General features: G+C 44.5%; 1 protein-coding gene across 5 annotated transcripts in view; it reads left to right on the top strand.

Annotated features, from left to right (window-relative positions):
• SFSWAP (splicing factor SWAP) overlaps positions 1–21,201 on the top strand; it is an 87,240-nt gene that overhangs the window by 9,534 nt on the left and 56,505 nt on the right. For all 5 annotated transcript variants that reach the window (XM_032168256.2, XM_032168255.2, XM_032168254.2 and 2 more), the window contains exons 5-7: positions 5,305–5,530; positions 6,834–6,946; positions 8,186–8,321. In XM_032168256.2, coding sequence (XP_032024147.1) covers positions 5,305–5,530; positions 6,834–6,946; positions 8,186–8,321 — 475 coding nt within the window. The remainder of the gene's footprint in view (positions 1–5,304; positions 5,531–6,833; positions 6,947–8,185; positions 8,322–21,201) is intronic.

Genomic DNA, 21,201 nt, shown 5'->3' with positions numbered 1-21,201 from the left:
TGAGGGCTTCACAGCTGGTTACTGTGTGTTCAGCATTGACCTTTCCTGCTATTTCAGTTATATCACATTAAATTAAGTTATAACAGGTGTTAAAGCCCAAACCAGTATTTTTCCTTTTTTTCTGAATATTCATTGAGGGATTTCCACATTCCAGTCACTGTGCTAAGCTGTTTTTTACATATTATCTTATTTAATGCTAACAACCCTATAAGCGAACTACCGTTTACTATCCCTCTTGTGCCAATGAAGAAACTGAGACTTAGGAAAGTCAAGAATTTGGCTAATAAATGGCAACTGGGAACGGTGGTCTTAACTATGATGCCATCTTCAGTCACCATGCTTTATGGGATTTTTATATGTTTACTAGGGAGGTTGAAAATCTTTTTGTTGCGTGTGTATACTTGGGAAGGACGCTTAAGTGTTCGTGCCTAGCAGGAAGTTTTTTCTTGGACATTTTCGTAACTGGATTGCAAGTGGCATCGATGCAGGCATTCTCGATTCTTGTTTGTGTCCCACATCCTGAATCACTCGCTGCATGGTAGATGCCGGGAAAGCTCCGCACAGAGAGAGCATCTCTCACCTCCCCCTGCGATCACTCGCTGCCACTCTAATTGAGTTCAGCGTGATTTTGGTGGTTCTTACCCTTCATTAATGTGATGAAGGGCAATATAAAAATAGCCCTTTTAATTCCTGCCTCCAACGCTTTCCTTCTCTTCCCTTATTCATTTATATATCCTCTCCCTCTCTTTTATTCTTGCAAATATGGGTAAAATAACTTTTTGGATTTTGCGTGGTATAATTGCTACTTGTTTTGGTCTGTTCTCACACAGCTATAAAAAAATACCTGGGACTGGGTAATTTATAAAGAAGAGGTTTAATTGGCTCACAGTTCTGCAGGCTGTACAGGAAGCTGGGCAGCATCTGCTTCTGGGGAGGCCTCAGGAAACTTACAGTCACGGCGGAAGGTGAGGAGGGAGCAGGCATGTCTTAGCATGTCCAGAGCAGGAGGAAGGCAGGGAGGTGCTACACGCTTTCAAATGACCAGATCTTATGACAGCTCATTCACTGTCTATCACGGGAGCAGCACAGAGGAGATGGTGCGAAACTGCTCATGAAGGATCCACCCCATGATCCCTTCACCTCCCACCAGGCGCCACCTCCAACACTGGTGATGACAATTTGACATGAGATTTGGGTGGGGACACAGATCCAAACTATATTACTACATATGTTTGTTTCTCCATTTCTAGTATTGATCATTTTGCTATAGTTAAAGCTGAAATTACCCAAAGATTTGATATCCTGAGACTTGTATTAATATATTTTCCATGTATTATATATATTATATTCCTATTTGTTCTGAAATATGTTTATTATGCATGAGAGGCACATTAACATGAAGCTTTAAAAAATCATGGTTGCCCCATTTTTATTAAATGCTAAGTGCTCCATCTATATTTAATGCTAAAAAGTGTAGGTGAAGTTGACTATATGGAATTTTACTTGTTTTTAGTGTTAAAGATTTTTAAATTTTTTATCCAAATTTGAATATAGAGGTACAATAGAATTTTGTTGCCTTAATTCCTATTAAAATATTTAATGGCTTTGTGTTCTCAGCCAAAATAAGCATCACTAAGCTCTTGATAGTCTGCCAGATCAAACATACTTGTCACTCACTGGAGAGCAAAGTAAGTCTTAGTGTGTAGCAACTGGCTTTCTTATCATTAGAGTTTCTTCTAAGATATTATAGAGGCCTCTTGAATGTTATTTTGACTGTGGAAACTGAGTGCTTCATTGAGTCTCTCATTTGCATCTTTCATTTATTTTATGGCACTGTTAGTATTTCATTCTCATAATTATTATTTTTTTTGGCAGTAATTCATTGTGTAAATTGTACACTGTGGTGTCCGTGTTAGTGGAGAAAATGTAGAAGACAGAAGTGTCTGCATTATAAGTTGTTTTAGTGGCTAGGCCTCAGAATTGTTGAATTGTGGTTAAGTAGACTATTGCTGCCTCAGGGGGCAGGGCATGGTTTGACTCACTGACAAGAGAAGGTTGGAGTGATTGGGAAAGACAGCAGGTACTTCAGGAGGTTCTTGGTTTTTAAACTAAATGTTGGTTTAGAACCTAATGATGACAGGATCTTTGAGGCTTTTGGATGAAGAGTAAGAAGTAGTTAGAAATTACAGCACCCCAGGCTGGGTACAGTGGCTCACACCTGTAATCTCAGCCCTTTGGGAGGCTAAGGTGGGAGGATCACTTGAGGCCAGGAGTTCGAGACTAGCCTGGGCAACATAGATCCTATCCCTACAAACAAGTAAAAATAATAGGCCAGTGTGGTGGCACGTGCCTGTAGTCCCAGACCTGTTAGGGCGTGGTTCCAAGGGAAATGTGCTCGCTCGAACATGTTTCATGGAAAGGATATGGGGAAGTGTTGCTGTTATGTGCAACACTTACTCTGTTAATGAATAATAACATAGAACCAGCCTTTATGAAGCACTTACTGTGTACCAGACACTGTACTAGGCATATCTCTCAGTTAATACTCAAAATAACTTTACAGGCCAGGTGCAGTGGCTCATGTCTGTGATCCCAGCACTTTGGGAGGCCGAAGTGGGAGAATCGCTTGAGCCCAGGAGTTCAAGACCAGCCTGGGCAACATGGTGAAACTCTGCCTCTACAAAAAATGAAAAAAATTAGCCAGGCATGGTGGTACATGCCTGTAGTCCCAGCTACTCAGGAAGCTGAGGTGGGAGTATGGTTTGAGCCCTGGAGGTGGAGGTTGTAGTGAGCTGATACAGTACTGCTGCACTCCAGCCTAGACAACAGAGCCAGGTCCTGTCTCAAAAAAATAAAAATACAAAAATAACTCTACGAAGCAGATACAGTTGTTGCCAGATGTTAAGGTTTAGAAAGTTAAGAGTAACTGCCCTAAGTTAGATGTGTGAGGGTCAGGCCTGGGGTTCCAGCCAAGGGACTGACTCTAGAGCTCCGAACCACTAAAGTTAAGCTTTATCGAATTTGTGCAGATTAGAGCATTATTTCATCATAATTTAGGTACTGTATTGTCGCGGAAGGTGGGTGGGGAGGGAAAAATGTTGATTTATTCTTGAATTGCTGTGGAGCCACTGGCCTTTTGTTCGGATTCGTAAGGACTCTTGATGTCTAATGAGCCTTAACTCTTGGTCCCCAACGTGTCTTGTGGGTATTTTCTCCCCGCACTTTGTCTTGTAAGTGATTGTATAGAGTGTAGAGTGTATAGAGTGATCTATGTCCCTCTATTCCTTATGGCTTCAGAATTTTAAAGCGTATTTTGGAAGACTTTTCCCACCCGCAAGAGTTTGAAAATATTTTCCTATATTTACTGCTAGTACTTCTGTATTTGTATTTTTGCCTTTGAATTTTGACTCAATCTGATACTTATTTAGGGCTCTGGGCAAAGCAGGTATTTGGTTTTTTTTCTCCCCTAATCCCGCGAGGAGAGGGCTGGCCCCACTGCCCCAGGGGTTCCTTGCTAATTTCCCTGTCTTCATGTCATGCCACCTCCTTCCTGGTCCCCCAGTGGGTCTGAGCTCAAGCCTTTTCCAAAGCTCTTAGGAAGCCGTACATTTGTGTGGGTTTTCTGACCTGTAGATACCTTTCTCCCGTTTCCCATGCCTCCTCTGGAGCTTAAATTCACATTAATGGAATTTCCAGGGAGGGGGAGAGGAGGTGTTAGCCCCCTTCTGGGGCTCCGTCAGCTTCCTTAAACAAAAGGCTTCCCCACTGGATTTAAATTAGAAAAATGGTTTTCCTTTTCTCAGGCCGTTATAACATATGCATATTTATATGTTGACTGTATTTTTTAAATCTCATTGTGTAGTAGGAATGATCATGATATTCTTAAATGGAAAATTATTTACCTAAAGTCTGCCTTATAAAGCAAGTAAAGAATGGCTTTTTCCAAACCAGATGCTTTTTAATCTTATTCAGGGTTCGTAGCCAACCTTGAAATATGTTCGTAAGATGCTTTGTTTTTTTGTGAAATTACCTACACATTGCTTTTTAACCATGGTAATAGTAGTAGTATATAACAGATAGGCCTACTTTTAACAAATTTTGGATCAACAAGTTGGTTTGGTCAATAAAGAAAGCCTAAACTGGGAGTATCATATTTTCCTTTAAGGGTCGTTATTATGAAGTGATCATTAATTATTGATGTGTTTATGGAATATTCTGTTTTAACAATGAATAGCCAGAGCCACTGAGAATCCAAGTCATGGATACGCACACAATGGGCCTTTAACATGAAATTTCAATTATTTGGGGATTAATGAATAACTTTAATTGTAGACATTTATCCTTTTTAAGTGTGAAGGATGTTATTAGTTCCAAAATTAAATTAGAGAATTAAGCCATTAATATTTTATGAAGGATGAAGCCCTGAATTCTTAACCATCCATTTTTAATGAGAATAATTGCCAGATTTATTTACAAGTAATTTCCTAGTGTTAATCTCTTTTGTTGATATGAAAGGTATTTTAGATGTGTGGCTTTCAGCCTTTGGTCTAACAAGATCCATTTGTGGGCAGGAAATGCTAAGAGCATGAGGTTCGTGGAAGTGACTCCTTAGCAGCACATGAAGGGATGGGGGGGCTTTGATGCTGGGAAGAAACTCACCTGGAGTGTCCCATCTGCTCTGGCCAGACCACACCTAGGCGGTCTTCAGCTTGGGATACTGCTTTTAAGTGGGAATGGCAGTGAGCCAGGAACTGTGCAGGGGCTGAGGAGCAGGGCTCAGGTGCAGAAGAAAAGACATGGCATACTCTTATGGCTTTTGTTGGATGTCCAGAAGGGCTGTTTTGTAAGAGCGAGCCTCCAAGCTGTGAGAGCTAGTCCCCGGCTAAGAAGAAGGAAAGAGCAGTGATTCTGATTATTGAGAACCATGGAATGTATACCCTTTCCCTAGAAAAATGCTTGTTTGTAAAATTCGCATGCACAGAGGATTCACAAACCCTCTGAATTCCATCATAGAACCGAACTTAAATATAGAGAAAAATGTTGACTTGGTGCACAAAGAAGTCACCTCCCGTGGGTCTGTACCACGGTGGAGTGGCCTGCCTCAGCTGGCGAGTTTTCTCCCCTGCAAAATCCTGACAAGATTTGGAGATGAGGGGTCCGAACAGCCTGGGCTCTTCCAGCTTAAAGTCTCATATCTCTTAAAATTGACAGTAAAACCAGAGTCATTTCTATGTTTTAATGAAATCCTGTGGCCGGTGGACAAGAGGACAAATGGGTGACGTGAATATGTGTGTTTTCCCATAGCCACCAACCGCTAAAATGCACGCCATCATCGAGCGCACGGCCAGCTTCGTGTGCAGGCAGGGAGCACAGTTTGAGATCATGCTGAAGGCCAAGCAGGCCCGCAACTCCCAGTTCGACTTTCTGCGCTTCGACCACTACCTCAACCCCTACTATAAGTTCATCCAGAAAGCCATGAAAGAGGGACGCTACACCGTCCTGGCAGAAAACAAAAGTGACGAGAAAAAAAGTAGGTCCCACTGCGTCTGTTCCGTCCAGACTTTGGGCCTGTGTTGTGGGGGCGGCAGGCGGGGTGGTTCTGGGAAAAGTATGAAGATACACATTCTTACAGATGCATGGTTGAAAGCTAGACTCGAATTTCTAGAATGTGTCTGAAATCCTGCAGTTAAGGCGTGATCATTACAACCCTGCTGGTGCACCTTTATTAAATCTTTGGTTAATATTTTATAGATAAATGAAATATAATTAAATATTGATGCTATCAGAACATAATCATCTGGGTGGGAAATTTTTGTCCTCATTTTGCCCACTTAACGTTTCACAGAGAAAAGAGTTATATATCCTCTCTTGGATTATTCAAGTACCACAGTGTTCAGGGATGTATAGCTCAATTATTCATGGCCACAAAAGTGAAAATTTTACTTGAATTATCTATTTTAAGCTATTATTTTTATAACAGTGTCTCTATTTTGGAGTTCTTACTGCCAAAGCCAGTTAGCTGTATTCTGAATAAAGATGGTATTTTGACAAGTCTATTTATATAGATGTATATATATATACACACACACATATCTTCCATTAAATTTTTTTTTTTTTTAATTGGAGACAGAGTCTCGCTCTGTGGCCCAGGCTGGAGTGCAATGGCGCGAGCACAATCTTGGCTCACTGCAACCTCCGCCTCCCGGGTTCAAGCAATTCTCGTGCCTCAGCCTCCCAAGTAGCTGGGATCATGGGCATGTGCCACCACGCCCGGCTAATTTTTGTATGTTTAGTAGAGACAGGGTTTCACCATGTTGGCCAGGCTGGTCTCAAACTCCTGACCTCAGGTGATCCACCCTCCTCGGCCTCCCAAAGTGCTGGGATTACAGCCGTGAGCCACTGTGCCTGGCCCTTCCACTGAATTTTGTTCTCTTCAGCCAAAATAAGTTTCAAATCAGTTGTGTAAATCTTATTGCAGATCTCATCTTCAGGTTTGTTGTAGTTGTTTATTTCTGTCGCTATTATTTTGCTTTTCATAAATCAGTACAATTTTTGCCCTTTTTTAAAAAAAGGAAAAAAAAAAGAAAGAATACAGAGCCCCAGACCAGCTGGTGCTCAATGCTGGCAAGGAGTCACCAAATGGCCAAAGATCGCAATCCTTTCTGGCCACCTTCTGAACAACTTGGGTGACTCTATGGAAAAATTTCTAAAAGTGTCTTTTCAACAGATAACCAAGAAGCTCTACCTTTGGCTGCTTCTAAGTTTTTGCATAATTAATTTGTACTTTTTTTCTTATCAAACACCAAAATCTTGAAATGTGATTTTGATTTCAGAATCAGGAGTCAGCTCTGACAATGAAGATGATGATGATGAAGAAGATGGGAATTACCTGCATCCCTCTCTCTTTGCCTCCAAGAAGTGTAACCGCCTTGAAGAGCTGATGAAGGTTTTTATCTCATTGTTGAACTGTATTTTTTATGCCACCACAAAACTTCTGCTAATGTAATTTTGGAAAATTTGAAGCATGTCATTCTTGTGTGTTACAGTTGTATCTTATTTTATCATCATTGAGGTGTATTTGCATTTTTGTTTTTAGCTGGGTGACAAAGCATCTGCTTCTTTGGTTTCTTACCTGTCTAGCTTATAAAATTCATGAGCATTTTTGCTCAAGATAATTTTATCATTTTATTAAAATTTTACTCCTTTGAGATATTTAGAATTCCAAGTAGAGTGTTGGTTAAGACTTGAAAATTGTTTTGTTGTCCGGGTGTGGTGGCTTACATATGTAATCCTAGCACTTTGGGAGGCTGAGGCAGGTGGATCACCTGACATCAGGAGTTCAAGACCAGCCTGGCCAGCATGGCGAAACATCACTACCAAAAATACAAAAATTAGCCAGGCGTGGTGGGTACACCTGTAATTCCAGCTACTCGGGAGGCTGAGGCACGAGAATTGCTTGAACCTAGGAGGTGGAGGTTGCAGTGAGCCAAGATCACACTACTGCACTCCAGCCTGAGAGACGGAATGAGACTCTGTCTCAAAAAGAAAAAAAAAAATTGTTTAGTTGTGATTTCATCATAGGATTGGATTTTATAGGTGATCAGAATATATGCGTCTTCAAGTCCTATGTTACCATCATAGATTGTTTTTAAATAAATATTTTCACTTCTAATTCTCCCCTCATCTGTGTGAAGAAACCACTCAGCAGTATCTTGTGGTTAATTCACACCACTCTGCCATTTGCGACATAAAAAACAGGAGTCTACTAGATTTAAGCATCTGGTTTTCAGCAGTTGTGCAGTGCGGGTGACCTTTTGTGGGAATGATTGCTGATTGATTGGACTGGAAAAGCTGTTGGTGATTAAAAATCAGAAACTCCTATAAGGAAAGACAGTTTCAGATTTTGCGTGGGGTTAGACATTCACACTTTAATTGGTGTCAAAATGGTCTTAGTTGTTCGTCTGTCCTTTTCTTGGTAGTTATTTTGGAAATTGAAACCCTGTGTCCACTCAGTTCCTCTGAGACAGCCAGCTGGGGCATTTGGCCACAACTCGTTAGGACCTCCATGGGTGTGTGCATGTGTGTGTTTTTTCTAAGGCATGTACACTGTGTCCTAGAGGTGAGGAGAAGAGTTCTGCATGGTTCAGTATACTGAATGCTAAGGCTGTGTCTTCTCTGTTTCCAGCCCTTGAAGGTAGTGGACCCAGATCATCCCCTCGCAGCACTTGTTCGTAAGGCACAGGCTGACAGTTCCACTCCCACCCCACACAACGCAGATGGTGCGCCTGTGCAGCCCTCCCAGGTGGAGTACACGGCAGACTGTGAGTACTCACTGTGTGTGTCCTGACCTGTGTTCAGCTGCCTGTGACAGAGCCAGCTACAGGGCTCTAAACCCCAAGTGTTCTGTCCTCCAAGTGTAACAAGTATGGAAGCAGGTGGCCCAGAGCCCGCGTGTGGTCCCGAGGGAGAATGCCATGAGGCTGCCCTTTGCTTGGCCCGGTGTTGGCAAGATGGCTGCCCTACTCCAGCGTTAGCTCTGCATTCCAGGAAGGAGGAGGACCGGCAAAGGTAGCTGGCTGCCTCTGCCCTTCTTTCTTTTTTTTTTTTTGAGACGAGGTTTCACTCTGTCACCCAAGCTGGAGTGCAGGGCTGCAAGCATGGTTCACTGCAGCCTTACCTCCCAGACTCAAACGATCCTCCCGTCTCGGTCTCCCTAGTAGGTGGGACTACAAGCACTATAACACTGGGCTTATTTTGATTTTTTGATAGGGATGGGGTCTCACTATGTTGCCCAGGCTGGTCTCGAGCTCCTGGCTTAAGCAATCCTCCCGCCTTGGCCTTCAAAAGTGCTAGGATTACAGGTATGAGCCACTGCTCCTGGCCCTGGCTCTGCCCTTCTTTAAATATCTCCACCCAAGCCATACCTAGTGGCTTCCCTTACCTCTCAGTGGCTAGCGTGGTGTCACGTGGTCTCCCCACTCAGCAGCGGCTGGGCAATGGGGCCTCCGTTAAACACGTTGCTGCCCTAAACAAAGTCAAATGCTGTTAAGAACAGGGAGAATGGGAGACACATAGTATTGTCTAACACAGTTGCTTTCTTTAAAAAGGTTCACAGCAGGCCAGGCATGGTGGCTAATGCCTATAATCCCAACACTTTGGGAGGCTGAGGTGGGAGAATCACTTAAGCACAGGAGTTTGAGACCAGCCTGGACAACATACTAAAACCCCATCTCGACAAAAAATAAAAAAAAATTAGCTGGGCATGGTGATGTGCCTGTGGTCTGAGCTACTTGGGAGGCTGAGGTGAGAGGATGGCTTAGCCCCAGGAGGTTAAGGCTGCAGTGAGCTGTGATTGCACTGCCACACTCCAGCCTGGGCGATAGAGCAGTACCCTGTCTTAAAAAGAAGAAAAAAAAAAAGAGGCTTACAGCATAAGATAACATATTATATGCACTGAGAAATGACATTTCTTTTTCTTGCTGATTGCAATTCTTTTGTGGTATTAATTGAAGGGAAGTCTTGAAGGGCCATGCAGGAGATCATTTGAAAGTGTTTGGCCTTGGTTCCAGCGTCAGGTCTTTTTGTAATTGTTTTATTCAGAGGTTAAATATGGAATGAGGAAGCTTTAGCAGAGCCGAGGAACCACCTGCTGAGTCTGCTTCCCAGGCAGATCTGGTACCCTGACTCCATTTGTAAAGTTTATCTCCTTCGGTTCAGCCAGAGATGAATTGTTAAAACATCAGCTCCTCTTTATTTGGGACAAGCTTTTGTAAACATCACAGCTGTGTTCTTGGCGCTTCCCTTTTAGCACTGGCACATACTAAACATTTTTAGACTTTTAAAAATTAGTTACTAGAGTGAACTTTCTGCGTGTGTCCCCCCAAAAACCTTTTAAAGCTGAGAATGTCTTTAAATGATTAAATCAAGTCATATCAAATTTCATTGAATGTTCAAATCAAAGGTCAGCTCTACTGCTACAGAGGTGCATGTTAAACAGTGTAGGCAGCCAGCTGTCTGAGGTGCTCTGTAGATCACTCCTGACTCCCAGTCCTCACTGCATGGATTTTTGGATAGACGGCCGCACACCTTTAAGTCCTGAGCCCCACTTGGCAGCCTGTGAAGCTCCCGCCCTGGCGTCATGGGGCGCTGTGCTCTGCCCGGGATGCCTGCCCACTGAGGGACCATCCCTCTGCTTCCTCCTTTCCTTTTCCAAGCCTGTCGTTGAGTTTGCTTGAGCCAAATGCATTGTCCATGCACGTCCACCAGATCCCTGAAGCTGCTGCAAAGCAGAGGACTAGAAATTCAGGGCGGGCTGACCTCGATTATTTGCTGCGCTAATTCCTGGTGGAAGAACAGCCATGTGCACACCCCGCAGGACCAGGCAGGATGGTGGAGCCAGCTGGTAGTGGCCATTCTGTGACACACAGCATCCCCTGGTCTGGTGGGAATGTGATCTGAACTGAGGCATGCAGGGGTGGCATTGTGAGCTGTCTGGGTCAGAAGGCTGGGCACATTCCCAAGGGTTCACTGCAGGGCGGCCAGAGCCCACACACTTTGGTTTCTCCCCACCTGCTAGTGGCTCCCAAGACCACTGATAAGCCGTGACAGCCTCTGCAGGAACCCCAAGCTTACTCTGTTCAGGCCCCCGACTACCACCACCCTGGGCACTGACGGCACCCCACCCCATCCTCCCAACTGCAAGTGCTCTAGTAGGGGGTGCCCTCTCCTCCCCTCAATACGGTGCCGTTGTTTTGAAACTCATTGTCTCCCCTCGACACAGCAAGAGTAGTGGATACACACACGTGAGAGTAAGGGTGCCTGGAGGCTGGTGAAAGCGTGCATGTCTGCTGTTAGGGTCTGTGGGTTTTAGACACACGCTGCTGCACCAGCCATAGGGGTTAGAGCCCTCCTATGAGCCTCCTCACTGAGCACAGCACTCAGGGCCACCACCACAGTCCCACCTGTCTTGGATCTGGAGGGTCAGAAGGTGGAGGAGGTGTCCTCATCCAGTTTCCAAGAAGAGCCAAGAGCTAGAACTTTGGCTGTAAATAACTGTAAAACCTAGCAGAAATCAGTATAAACCTGTACTCAGGCGCTCAGCCTTATGGGACGAGTGGCTGTGGCATGGCGGTAGTCGGGTCCTGCAGCACCACGCAAGCCCTGGCAGTGCAGCCATTGCAGAATCTGCAGAGGTTCCGGGGTGCCTGACTCACACGCGCCTCCCTGCCTGCTGTCTTCCTCTGCTACCCTTTGAGTATCTTGTTCTGCCTGCCTCGTGCTTCTGTGTGCTGTTGAAGTTTCGTGGGTGAAAGTCCCTCATGACCTCATCTTCACCTTCCTGGGTTTTCAGTGAAGTTGTTGCGGAATTTGGGGTCCTGTGTGGTGGGTTGTTGGCAGTTGCAGGTGGAGACAGCAGTCATTGCTCTACCCACGTTGGTCATGATTAGGGAACTGCCTGTAATTCATGGACTGACTACTATGTGGTTATTGGTTTGTAATCAGTCATTGATAACAGCATTTGTTTACAAATACAGTTCAAATAGAGGGAACACTGGTCATAGTTTTTGGGTTGAGTTCTGTCATGCTAAAGTTCAAGATAATATTTTTACATTCATTATATGTAGTTTCCAAAAGTATTAATGCAGTGGGATCTCAACTATGCTTAAAATAATAAACTAGAGAGAGCTGTGCAAAAAATACTGTGAGGCTCAGAGCTACCTCTCAAATTGGCATTTGGTTGATCTTTTTTCTCTGCATACTTTTTTCATTTTCGTAATGTTTTTGAGTATGCATTGCTATTTTACTTCTTTTTTTTTTTTTTTTTTTTCCTTGAGATGGAGTCTCTCTCTGTTACCCAGGCTGGAGTGCAGTGGTGCAATCTCGGCTCACTGCAACCTCCACCTCCTGGGTTCAAGCGAGTCTCCTGCCTCAGCCTCCCAAGTAGCTGGGATCACAGGCAGTCGTCACCATGCCTGGCTAATTTTTGTATTTTTAGTAGAGATGGGGTTTCACCATGTTGGCCAGGCTGGTCTCAAACTTCTGACCTCAGGTGATCTGCCCACCTCAGCCTCCCAAAGTGCTGGGATTACAGGCTGAGCCACCGCACCCAGCCGTGTTGCTATTATACTTAAGAAACAAAGTAAAATACAAAGTTCATAGAATAACTGTAACGTTTGAAACGCCGGACAGTGAGGACAAGAGCAGCCTGTGGCTTGGCCTGAGTTTGTGGCAAGCCCGAGCCTGTACAGATCTCCCGAAGTTCCTTCTCAGACTGTTGCGAGGACGTCGCTGAGTTGCTTCAAGAAAAGACCTTAACTCATGGGCTGTGTCTGATGAGACTTTGTGAATGTAGCGTATGAGGTTGGTGGGCTATTTTGAAATTCCTGCTTCAGCCAGCACAGAGGAAGGTTTCTGTCTTGGGCACACCCAGCCCTGTTCAGGAGAGCTTGAGAAGCAGGTCTGCGGGTGCTGCTGCCCTTGGCTGGTCTCGGCTTGCTCCTCATCTCCACTTGATGTACCCAGTGTGTTCACAGAAGTGTTGTCCCTTGGGGTTTCATATACAGCCTGTTATTCCTGTATCTCTAATGTGTGACTTTCCATCTCTGGGCATGCATGGCTTTGTTTCTTAAACAGCCAGCTTTCTACAGAGAAGGCACAACTGTCAGAGGCATTGAAGTAATTTTCAGAAGAGGGCTTAAATTGTGGGCTTTGCACTTGGGAAATACTCTAGTAGGATACTGGAGAGAAAGCTGTCTGGAAAATTACTAACATTACTGATAACATTTTGGGAGACTCTTAGTTGGGGCAAACCTGGGGCCCCGTGGGGTCTGGAAAAGGGCGGGGCTAGTGTCCGTCAAGCACGTCAGCTTCCACAGCACCCAGTTACTTTTCCCGAGGACAGAGGAGTTGCATGTGAGGGAGGAGGCGTGATTTAAAGCATGCAGAGAATCATGCCCCACAATGAAAGCAGAGCCCTGCGACCCGCATTTCAGACCACTGCCAACCATGGACACCAGAGACAAGACAAAGGACGTCTGGCCAAGGACTTGAAACATCAGCTCTCTGAGAGCGGGCGGGGGGTGGCGCGGTCTCCCTGGGACTTACTGGGAAGGTGCGTGTCGTCAAGAGCTCCTCACCCTGCCCTGTGAGAACTTTCCTATGTGTGTCTCTGCCATCTCCTCCTCCTCCCATTCCTGACCTGTGGAGCCAGGGGTGGATTGGCAGGTCTGTAAGGCACCTTTCACATTGAGGGTCTTAGGATTTGCAGTCCAGGTTTGCAGGGAGCGGCAGTTTGTCATTTGTAGGAGGAAATTTCGTGATCATAAAGCACGGCATGCATCCTGAGAGCCAGGCAGCGATGGAGCGCCCAGAGGCCACAGGAGCAGGGCTTCCTCCTTGCCTCCGAGCACTGGAGCCAAGGCTGGAGGTGGGCGCAGCTCCATGTTCTCGGGCGATTTCTTCACTGTGTTTCTTGGGGGCTCACCGACTGCAGCCGTATTCCTGGAGAGAGGAGGAGGTCTGTCACAGCGTCTGTGACAGCCCGGAAGGAAACAGCAGTCCATACAGTCCCCTCAGGACAGGCACAGAGGACTCCGCCCTGGGGTCACAGGCTTGGTGAGGTGGGGGACAGGCAGAGGTGGGCCTCAAGGCGTGCAGAGTGTGTGTTCAGGCTTGTCTTCCCGCCGCAGCGCAGCAGCCCTCCCAGGCCTGGGTCCTGGCACCTGCCCCTCCACTCCCCATGCAGCTTCATCCTCCAGGGCATGGCCTCCAGATGACTTACCCCCTGGATACAAACAAGACCCCAAACACACACATGGGAGCCCTGAGCCCACCCTGGGGCAGGGTGACACATGGGAGCAGGTCAGCGCCCTGAGTGTGGCTTGCCACCATCATTCGGGAACTTTGCTCCTGTCCTAGGTGAGTGCCCACCCTGTGGCACTGAGACCCAACAGCTCAGGTGACAGTGACACCAGCAGCGGAGGCTGGCGAAGCATCAGAGCCTCTGCTGTGGTGGACGCCAGGTGGCCTCTGGCACAAAGAGCGTGTTCATTGCTGGCTCCTGCCGCCCTCGGGGACTTGAAGGCTGACGTTGGGCTGGGTGTGGCTCGTACATAGGAGAGGGCCCACACACTGGATTCATGTTTTTCCCCACAACTTAGAATAGCAAAGTTACAGACTTTGGGTTCTTACGAAGACAAGAATGAATGTCTTGGCTAACCATGATCTTACCCAAGAGGACTTTAAAATGAATGTGCAGGGGAAATGAGAAGAGGACTTATGATGAAAAAGAGAGCGACTTAGGAGGTCAGAGAGGCAGCTGCCGCACCCCACACACTCCCTGCTTGTAAACCGGGGCCCCGTTGTTGTGTTACCGCACTTCTGTTTTAGAGCCTGTTACGGTTTTGAGTTACACAGTCATGTGTGGGCTTGTGCATGTTTGAATGCCCTGTGGACCCGGAGCTCCGTGAGGCAAAGGCTGGGACTGTCTTACTGGCCAGCGTGCTCCCTGCACCTCCCTGCATTTTTTCAGCGTGACTCGTCACCTTCTCAAAACATGCAGATTGACGGTGGTGCTTATTTTGAGACTAAACTGGTATCCTGAATTAATTCCATACAATTCTGTATTTTAATAATAGGTGCTTTTATAATTTTGAGGTGTTTCATCAGCTCTGTGTATTTTGTTTAGGCGGAAGTGGCCCCCGTAACATCTTTTTCCCCTGTAAAGACTTGCATGCCCAGTACTGCTATGTCTCGTGGGAGGCTGTTGGGTCACTAAGCTTTTCTGGCTTTCATGTGGCTTGGTATTTAATAATAACCTTAGGATATACTCAGTCATTCTTTCTTATTTACTTCCTACTGATAGAGATTTTCCTACATTTTGGCAGCCTGGAAAGAAAAGCATCTATTTTTTTCCTTAAAGTCCAGCAGAATTTTATATACATATATATGTATATAAAATAATTTTTCTAGAAGCTCATTAAATATAGATGTGTAAAACTAACAATTTATTTCATTTATTAATTAGCCTGACAATGAACTACTTTTCATGCTCTTTATTTTTCATTACTTGTCTTCTGCTATTTAGCTATAAATCCTTACAGAAGAGTATAAATAAATAAAATTAATTATGCAGGAGGCAGTAATAGTGAAATGCTGCCCACTGTGATGGCCTATGGTTTTTTTTTAATAAAATGCCAGCTCAGTTTTTCTTAATATTTATTCTATAATTATCTGAAGTGAAATTAAACCATTGCACGTGGCTACTATAGATATTTTCTTGCTTCTATCCCGATTTTTTAAATGTACCTTTGCTGTTTATGGTATATTTTTCCTGCAAATCATGACTTTGAAGTTATTTACGTACTTTCCAAACCCATTTTTAAAAATGGTTTTATTGTATGTCAAGAGAGAAAGGAAGAAAGCAAAAATATTACCCAAGATTCCACCGTCCAGAAATAGCCATTAGTGAACATCATTAGCAAAGTGGAAAACACTGAGGTAATCGTGCTAAATAAAAAGGAAAGAAAGAAGCTTGTTATCTGTAGAACACAAAGATCATCTTTATGCACGGATATCAATTAAAATGTTGGATGTGTCTCTAGAAATACTTACGTTAAAGTGGAAATAAACTTAATTTTACTTAAACAGAAGAGCCTGCAACCTAAAAGTGAAGTAACTGTCGAACTTCGGATGAAAGTTTCTTTTATGCCTAAAGAATTCAGTTCTGAAAAAAGGTTAGGAGAACATTGAGAGGTTGTCATTGTAGATATTTTTTAAAGCTATATATTTTTCCTGATTTTTGTTAGAATTTTTTAACTTTTTCTTTGCATTTAATATATGTCGAACATCTTTGTATTAACAGTGCGTGTATATCTCTCTCTCCTAGCTGTAGCAACTGCCTAGTATCCTGCTGTATAGATTTATTATGAAACAGCCCTCCATTAATTGATAATTTGATTATTTATGATTTCCAATTATTTCTACTTTTCCAGTGCTGTAATGAACATTATTCTTTTTTTTTTTTTTTTTTTTTTTTTTGAGACAGGGTCTTGCTCTATCACCTAGGCTGGAGTGCAGTAGCGTGATCTTGGCTCACTGCAACCTTAACCTCCCAGGCTCAAGGTATCCTCCCACCTCAGCCTCCTGACCAGCTGGGACCACAGGCATGTGCCGCCACACCTGGCTGATTTTTTAGATAAATTTTTAGAGGGTCTTGCTGTGTTCCCCAGGCTGATCTTAAACTCCTGGGCTCAAGTGATCCACCCACCTTGGCTTCCCAAAGTGCTGGGATTATAGGCATGAGCCACTGTGCCCTGCCAATTATTTGTTACTTTTAAGCACTAATACATTATAATTCTATATGCAAGATAAAAATCTTAGAAAATAAACAGCTAGGTCAAAGAGTATATGCATTTGTTTAAAGTATTGCCAGTGACTGAGCAGTTGCTTTCTGAAACATTGTGTCAATATGCATTGCCACCGCTGGGATATGAGTGCTTCTTAGTTTTGTAACCATTTAAAATGTAAGATTGATTTGAATATGCTGATATAGAAATATATTTATTTAAGAGTGAGTAGGACAGTCAATATACTATATATATGACTTTGACTTTGGTTCCTTTATAGAAATACTATTTTTATATTATGAGAGTTTATAAATAGTATAAATAGTATTTGCGTTCTGTTATTCCCCAGTTGCTTAATTTTTTTTTTTTTTTTTTTTTTGAGACGGAATCTCGCTCTGTCACCCAGGCTGAAGTGCAGTGGCACAATCTCGGCTCACTGCAAGCTCTGCCTCCTGGATTCACGCCATTCTCCTGCCTCAGCCTCTCCGAGTAGCTGGGACTACAGGCGCCCGCCACCACGCCTGGTTAATTTTTTGTATTTTTAGTAGAGACAGAGTTTCACTGTGCTAGCCAGGATGGTCTCGATCTCCTGACCTCATGATTCGCCTGCCTCGGCCTCCCAAAGTGCTGGGATTACAGGCGTGAGCCACTGCGTCCAGCCCCCAGTTGCTTACTTTTAGTTTTATGGTTGACTGGATTTGTTTTTTCCCTACAGCTTCTCCTTTTGAGTTATTCAATTCATCTTTTCTTGATCATTTGAATTTCATAAACAAGTACATTTTTACAAGGGCTGTAGTTCATGAATTCTGTCTGTTGAAAAATGCCTGCGTTTGACCTTTATGTGAACAGGACGGCTTGTCTGGGTATAAAACTGTTGGTTAATGCTGTGGGCCTCTCAGATCTCTGAGAACTAGAATCTGATGCTGTCCTTTCCACCGCAGGGTGGCCTGGGGTAGCTGGATGGGTCATGACTACCTGTTTGGGTTTGTTCATTGGTTGGTTTGCATTCATTGCTCCTATGCTGCTCTCTGAGTTTTTTCATGCTTGAAAATCTTTCTCAGCTGCCTTTTAACATAAATAGCAATTTGCAGGGAACGATGACCAAGTCGCTTGCCTAGGATTCAGAAGTGGAGTTGAACGTTGCTGTGGACAGGGCAAGGCCAGCCCTGCCTTCCCTACCCTCCCCTGGGAGGTGGATGCTCTTTCTGACCCAACATCTGAGGAAGTCTTGCTTTGCCCTTAACTTTTATTAACTTAATTTCCCATTTTTCACGAACTATATTGTATACCTTTCAGTCAAAGATTCAGTTCTCAATTCCAGGAAGTTCTTTTCTCTTGTGCCTTGAGCACCTTTCCTGTCCCACACATTGGTGCCTCTGCTTGAAGGACACAGTCTCTTGGTTCGGGTCACCTTTCTTCTTCGAGCCTGTGCTCCCTGTGTTTCTCTTTGGCACTCAGCAGGACTGTGTCCATCTTCCCTGTCAGCGACTTTTTTCAGCCATGTCTATTTATTCCTCGTAGTTTAAATTCCATTGGTTCTGCAGTGGTATTGTTTGGATCCTCGGCTGGTTTTCTAAGCTTTACAGCAGGGCCCCACAGCCTTTCTATATAAAGGTGCATGTCTTAAGCCCTGCAGCTGCCCAGCCTCTATGCAGCCCCTGCTCTGTCCCTGGGGGTGTGGAGGCAGCTGCAGATGGTCGTAGACCCGTGAGTGTGGCAGGGCTTCGCTAAAGCTTAATTGATGGATACGAGGGTTTTCATTTCTTTTTTTTTTTTTTTTTTTTTTTGAGATGGAGTCTCACTCTGTTGCCCAAGCTGGAGTGCAGTGGCACGATCTCAGCTCACTGCAACCTCCACCTCCTGGGTTCAAGCAGTTCTCTGCCTCGGCCTCTCGAGTAGCTGGTATTACAGGCGTCCGACACCACACTTGGCTAGTTTTTGTATTTTTAGTAGAGACAGGGTTTCACCATCTTGGCCAGGCTGGGAACTCCTGACTTTGTGATCCACCTGCCTCGGCCCCTCAAAGTGCGGGATTACAGGCGTGAGCCACCGCGCCCAGCCTAGGGTTTTAATTTCATACAATTTTGATGTCATAAAATATTATTATTTTGTTTGTATTTTTTCAACCATTTAAAAATGTAAAAACCAGGCCAGCCATGGTGGCTCACACCTATAGTCCCAGCACTTTGGGAGGCCAAAGTGGGTGGATCTCTTGAGCTCAGGAGGTCAAGACCAGGCTGGGCAACATAGTGAGACTGTCTCTACAAAAAAAATTAAGAAAATTAGGTGACCATAATGGTGCACATCTGTGGTCCCAGCTGCTGGGGAGAGTGAGGTGTGAGGGTTGGCAGAGGGGAGGGCATCGAGGAGTTCCAGGCTGCAGGGAGCAATGGTTGTGCCACTGTGCTCCAGCCTGGGCAACAGAGCAAGACTCTGTCTCAAAAAAAAAAAGCCAGTAAACACCATTCTGCTGATGGCTGTACAAGAACAGGAAGAGCGCCTGTTGGCCTCTGCCTCACAGCCTCCCCCTCTATTGCATTTGGTTTGTGCTTTGTTGAATTCCTGTCGTCCCAGATTCATCTGTGGCTCAGACAGCTCAGAGGTTCCTCGGGTCACATGCTCCTCCAGCCTGAGTTGCCATTCACATGCCATGCTGCTTCCCTCCGCTGCTTTTCCTGGGGGCATGTGCAGGGTCTCATGCCGTCTGGCGTTCCTCCTTCCCTGGTGTGCAAGCCTGTGTGTTCTTGGTGTGGGTAGATTCTCCTTGATGCTCTCTCACCTTCTCTTAGCTCCTTTTTCTTCCCTTCCAACAGCCTTCTTGGGAAGACCTATCCTCTGCTGTCTTTTTTGAGATTCTAAAAATGTCCTAGAGTGGATTTCCTTCCCCCAGTGAGGGACCCACAGGGAGAGACATTCTTGAGTATCACAGCATATCTGTCAGGCAGGGCCCCAGGTCCACAAGCCCCGTTCTCCTCACTGTCAGGATCCCCACTGCAGGTCAATGGCATTTCCACCTGCTTCTCTCCATGGTGGGGCCCAGGTCTCACTTCAGCCACTTGCTCTCTTTACCCACAACTCTCTGGAACCTATTTTTATGTAAGAAGTCTTCAAAACCTCAATACAGCATTAAAAATTGAAAACTTTTTACTTTGAGGGTCACTGATGAAAATGGTAAGTTATGTTTAGAGATAAGCTTTTTTTTTTCTAGAGGAAAGTTTTATTTGCCAGAAAGAGGTGACTTTTAGGCACAGTGGGCTAAAATTCCAGATAGCTGGTTAAATGCCCAAAACGGATTCATTTTGGTAGTTTCCCAGTTTGACGAATGAGTAATCTTGAATCACTACAGAAGTCATTCAGGTTTCCCTAATCCAATTTGGTGATGTCAGAACAAGTCTTCTCTTGTTGGGGGACTTTTTTTTTTTTTAAGATACTAAGTCGTCTGGAGGTTACAACAAAATACAGTGTGGTTGTGATGGACTGCGTGTTAAGTGATTTTCTTGTAGGTCTTGGGGATTCACATTCAGCTCCTGGTTGCTTATGCAAATTTCTGCAGCCAGCCTGAATTTCTTCTCAGAAAATGGAATTTTCTTTTCTATCGTCAGACTGCAAATTTTCCAGACCTTTATGCTCTGTTTCCTTATAAAACTGAATGCCTTTAACAGCACCCAAGTCACCTCTCGAATGCTTTGCTGCTTAGAAATTTCTTTCACCAGAAACCCTAAGTCATCTCTCTCAAGTTTAAAGTTCCACAAATCTCTAGGGCAGGGGCAAAATGCCACCAGTGTCTTTGCCAAAACATAATGAGTCACCTTTGCCCCAGTTCCCAACAAGTTCCTCATCTCCATCTAAGATCACCTCAGCCTGGACCTTATTGTTCCTGTCACTATCAGCATTTTGGGCAAAGCCATTCAACAAATCTCTGGGAAGTTCCAAACTTTCCCAAATTTTCCTGTCTTCTTGTGAGCCCTCCAGACTGTTCTAACCTCTGCCTGTTACCCAGTTCCAAAGTCACTTCCACATTTTGGGGTTATCTTTTTCAGCAGTACCCCAATTCTGGTACCAAATTACTGTATTAGTCCATTTTCACACTGCTGATAAAGACATACCGGAGACTGGAGAGAAAAAGAGGTTTAATGGACTTAACAGTTCCACATGGCTGGGGAGGCCTCACAATCATGGTGGAACGCAAGGAGGAGCAAAGTCATGTCTTACATGGATGGCAGCAGGCGAAGAGAGCCTGTACAGAGAAGCTCCTGTTTTTGAAACTATCAGATCTTGTGGGACTCATTCATTAACATGAGAACAGCGCAGGAAAGACCCACCCCCATAATTCTGTCACCTCCCACCAGGCTCCTCCCACAATCATGGGAATTGTGCTAGTTACTAATCAAGATGAGATTTGGATGGGGGCACAGCCAAACCATACGAGTTTTATCTCAGTTGGGAAATACTTGGACACAATGTATGATGAGCCAAATAATAAATGCTTTTAAGTATTTAGGAGGATGGGAAGGAAGATCATATTTTCTTAAAAACTGTGGGCTTACATCTTAAGGAGTTTTCGGTTTGTTTTGCCATTTTTATTCTTGCAGTATGAGATTTATGTTATAGAGAGCTAGTAGATAACCACCCTGCCTAAAACAATTGCCAGAAGGGATCTTTTAGGAATTCTTGAAAATTATCTGAGTTGAGGAGATGAAGTCAGAAGTCTTGAGAATGGAGATAATTGAGTGGAAAAGAGAAACTTGCAGAAGGAGAAAGAGTTTCTCCGCCCCGTTTTCTCTCATTCACTTCTGGAGGACCTTGAAGGTTTCTAACATCCCCTGGGTGTGTTAGGCACTTTCCTCACTCTTGA

This window comes from Hylobates moloch, unplaced genomic scaffold, assembly GCF_009828535.3.
Source record: "Hylobates moloch isolate HMO894 unplaced genomic scaffold, HMol_V3 SCAFFOLD_12, whole genome shotgun sequence".
Taxonomy (NCBI): Eukaryota; Metazoa; Chordata; class Mammalia; order Primates; family Hylobatidae; genus Hylobates; species Hylobates moloch.
This window is presented reverse-complemented; position numbering and strand designations above follow the sequence as displayed.